The 5,000-nt window shown below is 41.4% G+C and overlaps 1 protein-coding gene across 2 annotated transcripts in view; it reads left to right on the top strand.

Annotated features, from left to right (window-relative positions):
• The window catches only part of LOC138027296 (cocaine esterase-like), a 13,235-nt gene extending 9,086 nt beyond the window's left edge, over positions 1-4,149 (top strand). For both annotated transcript variants that reach the window (XM_068874855.1, XM_068874854.1), the window contains exons 7-8: positions 474-816; positions 2,812-4,149. In XM_068874855.1, the coding sequence (XP_068730956.1) occupies positions 474-816; positions 2,812-3,184 (716 nt within the window). In that variant the 3' untranslated portion in view covers positions 3,185-4,149. The remainder of the gene's footprint in view (positions 1-473; positions 817-2,811) is intronic.
• The last annotated feature ends 851 nt before the right edge of the window (positions 4,150-5,000 follow it).

A 5,000-nucleotide genomic window follows, 5' to 3' on the forward strand; every position in this document is an offset into this window, starting at 1 on the left:
TTGTCGCTTGCGACAAAATCGTACCGTGTAAATCAGCCCTAAAAGTCCCTAGTGGCCGATTTACACGGTACGATTTTTGTCGCATGCGACAACGGCTTACGACAGGCCCACGACATGATTAACGATTGTTGTGTATGTCAGAAAAAATGTCGTAGCATTTTAAAACATGTTTTTAAAACGCTGCGACAATCGTAAGTCATGTCGTAAAGCTGTCGTGAGCTTGTCGCATGCGACAAAAATCGTACCGTGTAAATCGGCCCTAATATTGCTGCTTTTTAGCGTTTTCGTTGCCGTAGCCTTCGTCGTTTCTAGTGTGTTAAAGTGTAAAACGCACGTGCGAAGCGTGGAGGGCCCAGGGTCTCAGGAGGCAGAGAAGGGAGACCCTGGGAACGAGGTTAGCAGGGACCCTTCTTTTGTACATCAAACCTATTGTTTTGTGGTGTTTAAATTAAGTTATTTTTCCCTTTTCGTAGGCGTATTGAATTTGACTCACAGGCACGGCCATTCAGCAGACGTTGTTCAGCCTCTGAATCCTCATGAAACATTCCAAGTTCAGTTTAAACTTGATTCCACAGCGTACGTGGTAGTTCCAGGTCACAAGATACGCTTGGCACTCTCCTCAGTCCACTGGCCGTTTGTCTGGCCATCTCCCCAAGTGGCATGCCTCTCTGTACATACCGGATGTCAAAGTAAGCTTTTACTTCCACTTCGAGAGGTTGGTGAAAAAGATGCCCATCTACAGGAGTTTGAAGCCGCTGGTGCTTATGATCATGCTGTTTTACCGGTTGAATGGCGAAGAACGCCTCAGAAAGCAAGGCAAGTCAATGAGTAGTAGCTGAACAAATGTGAAACTACAGCATTATTTGGTCATGACTAGGAGCGAACAAAAGCCGTGTATTCCCGTCACAGCGTTTTCACAGACCGATTTATTTTCAGTTTGAATTTTCCGCGAATGAGACTCTCACAGGAGCTGGATGACTAATTAAAAGAAACTAACTTGACTTCATTGCGCCACCGAACAGGAACTGCCTTTATTTTTGCGGAAAAGGTGGTCTTGAAATAGATCAATTTGTAAAAATGCCGTTATACGGGCTTAGTTAGTATGAGGTTTGTTTGCTGCTAGTTATGGGCTCCTTGTCCGACTTCTTTCACTCTCTTTGCATGACCATGTCACGTGACCTTGTCAGTCATAAAATGGTCGTAGTACAAAGTGGATGCTAGAAGATGTAAGGATGTCAATTTTGAGACCACCGACTTTTATGTGAGAGATTTTACAGTGATTTTAATGCTTGAAAAGTTTACTGAGAATTAATGGAAAACAAGCTTTGCCATTCAAACTTTCAAACTGCTCTAAAATCACGTCAGTGGCTTCAAAATTGACATTCTTACTAATTTCATCACACTCTTCCCGTTTCTGGCATCTGTTTTGTATACCACGACCATTTTTTTATGATTTACAAGGTCATGCATGGAGCCCATTCATAACATTGTCGCAAAAGAATATGATATAAGAAAGCGAATCATTGTGCCATATGACAAGTTGGGTTCATGCTGCCGAAGGTTATTTTCTTCTGCCGTTCCCATGCCCGCATGTTCCACTCTGACATAAACTGACCCATAAGGTGTACATTTTCGCAATTCTACGTTACAGGCATGAGTTTCACCAAAATACCTGAACAACGCCTTTCTCTCCCTACAACAAAACATAGTTCTGATAGGGACGTCCAACCGCCATACCAATGCAGCTATATCCGATTAAAATGTCAACGAGAACTGTAGGCTTACAAATCTTATTTGCGATTAAGTGTTAAGTCTATTTTCGTCTGGGCTTAATTCTGGTTTTTTTTTCCTTTTTGAATGTTCATCGGCTTATGAAGCGATTGAGTTCTCAAATTTCCGATATTCTCTTACCGGCTCCATATGCTTGGTTTTCACCGAAACGAAAGGAAACGTTGTCGAGAATTGACCTCAATTCCCGAAGGACTTGTTTCGAACACCAACATGGCGGCCTTTTCTTGTTTTGGGGACCCCAAAGTGACCGAGAATTCACTTGAATGTCGCCATCTCAGTTTTCGAATTTTCACGCAAATTACCCAATTACAAGAACTTCTAACTAAGTACGAACATGTTTTACGTCGGGTTCAACATAAAACAAAGGACTCAAAAAGCTTTTTTACACCGCGGCCACACGTATTTCTCTTTCATCTTTCTCCACATATGAAAAAATCTGCGTCGACACGTAGCGTTTTTTAATCGTATTTTTTCCGTCCACACGAATACGCGAAAACGATTCGAAAAAACTAACCTCCAACTGTGGAGCGTGCGCGCGCATGTGCTCTCTGATGTTATCGTTTTCGAAAACCTCCGTTTTCACTCGTCCGCGAGAACATGATGATCCTCCGTTTTTAAAAATCTAGAGCGTTTTCAAAAATCTTCGTTGTCGGTGACCGAAAGCGCCGTATTTGTGTGCACGGGAAGCAGAAACGGAAGAAAAAGTCTCCATTTTCGAAAATATCCGCATACGTGTGGATAGCCTGCATGACAGGCGCTTTATGAGCCAAGCCGGGCGAACGCGATATTTCGCGCGGAGCGCGACACGAGCGCGAAGCGTAAAGCGCCTGTCATGGAGGCTACGTGTGGATGGGGTCTCAATGACATTTCGCGTCAAATATTCATCCAATTATATGATATTGCTTTGAAGACGATCTTCAAAGAAGAGTGCCGCTCGTTCAACACGATTATTTCCTTTAGTGACGTATTAAAATAATCTCGTTGAGCTTTTGCCAGTGACTGATTATTTTATTTTTACAGGAATTTAGAGATTTGCCAGCTCAGTAATGACTACAAGCTCTCTGTTGTTTTAGACAACGGATGTGTTGTGCTCAAGGATACAAACACAGTCTACGACGAAACGAACACCGAAACGTTCACTATCAAAGAAAACGAGCCAACCACGGGCAAGGTGACCATACATGGACAAGTGACAATGAAAAAGGACGGTCAAGCCGCTGGTCAAGAGGACTGCCAGCTCAATCCACTCTGGGATACTCGGGTCCAGGTTGTGAGTGAGATGTGGTCTGATGAACAGTTCTTTTATTTGAAAAGTCAATTGACGGCTTGGCGTGGAAAAGAGGCATGTTTTGATAAGACGTGGGACAAGAAAATTGGACGATTTTGTCTTTAGTAGATTCTCTTGATTGCAGTACATTTTATTCACGAATTGTACAATTATTTCGTTTGTGGTATAGTAGTAGTTTTTAAGTGTCCGAGTTTATGCTTTCGCTGGCAAATATTCAAAGCCGATAGCTTAGATTCCTGGGCAAAAGAGACTACGAACGCTGTCGGGCGATATTTGTGAAAGTGTTTTAAATTACCATACTTTTTATGAACGATTTTGTAGATAATTCCCTTGGGTTACTTCCGAGCAGAACTATTTCCGAAAAAAAGACACTGAAAGACTCCGAGATAATCGTCCTGCGTGAGTTTTTTAAGTGAATTCCTTCAAAACGTAAAGTGAATCTGACTTCGAATGTTCAAGAATGTTCTAGGCTCTAATCTGAGACTCGGTCTTATTCCTACTCGTCTTCAAGAGGAGGTGCAATAGGGTATAGTGCAGAAGTAATTGTAGCTCATTGTGGAGTGTGTTCTTGTTTTTATTTGTGGATAGCATATATTCCTAAAAAGATTGATATTTATATGTAGCTTACGCCTTTTGAACTCTAGAAAAATCGAATCATTGTAATCTTGCGGTCTTTCTCACTGGTAAAAACGCTATTCCCTTATCGATCGCCTGCTAACCAAAATGATATCGACTCATAATTTACTCATAGAAATGTTTAGAAAGTCTTCCACTGTTTGCTTACCATCTATTTGCTTACCAAGCTCATCGATTCCTTTAACGAGTTGTTTGAACATGATTTGTTGTCCAACTTATGGCTGATTCCCCGTTGAAGACTGGTAAATTCAGTGTTTCGCACAATACCCATTCTAAACTTTAATTCTATCCTCGAGGGCCAAAGGTAGTCGATTTCTTAAAAATTGGTATATGGAGACCCAACAAACAGTCCCCTAGGCAACCAAGAGTACCTGGAGTGCTTTTGGTTTGGGGCAGTTGGTAAATGAAAACGGCAAATGATACATTATTGATTTGCAAAAGCAGACCCTCCGTATTTCATTCATTCATTCATTGTAGATATTCTTGTTCTTTGGCGATTTAAGCTTGATAAAAAACAAAACACAAACAGCAGTAACAAACAAAGTAAAACGCATATTAATAGTTTGACGTTTCGGATGCTACAACATTCACCTTCAGAAACAATGTTCCGTTAGAAAACGCGAAACTATATTTAACTCTAGTAGAAGACTTGTGGTTTCGCTTCTTGGCGTTTGCACGTTGGAGGAACTGGCTTATGATAACTCTGAACTAATGCAAAAGGTTTGTCAGTCTTACAGCTCAGTTTCCATTCTACTGGCGAAACCACTTGGGCGGAATTCAGGCTTTGCAGAACTGAGTCTCTGAAGTTTTATAACAAAGAACTGGTACAAACCAGCCAAATACTGGTAGTAGATACCAGGAAAAGCGCGTTTTCAAAGATTTGAGATAAAGCCATGAAAGGAGTGATTTTAAGCAAAAAAGACAATGAAAAAACTCGGCCCTACTCAGAGGAACATGAGGAAAGGCTTTCATAAACATCTACTTCAAGAAATAATAGTAACGATAACTTTTCAAGCAAAGAGATTTAACACTTTCGTTGAACTAATGAACTTTTTACTCTGCAAGGTGACTCAAAACTTCAGCGCCCGAAAGCAAGATAGACGCGAATGTATAAGTAAGTGTGCTGGACGGAATCAATCAACTCAAAACCAGGAATTTCATCCACAAAGACCTTGCCACGGCCGACACTGTTTAATTGGCCGAGATCTAAGGGTTGGTTTCTTGAGCTCAACATGTGATCGTTACTGTACCGAATACCACCCTCTGCTCTGACTTCTAGTCGGTC

Source organism: Montipora capricornis, chromosome 12, assembly GCF_036669925.1.
Source record: "Montipora capricornis isolate CH-2021 chromosome 12, ASM3666992v2, whole genome shotgun sequence".
Taxonomy (NCBI): domain Eukaryota; kingdom Metazoa; phylum Cnidaria; class Anthozoa; order Scleractinia; family Acroporidae; genus Montipora; species Montipora capricornis.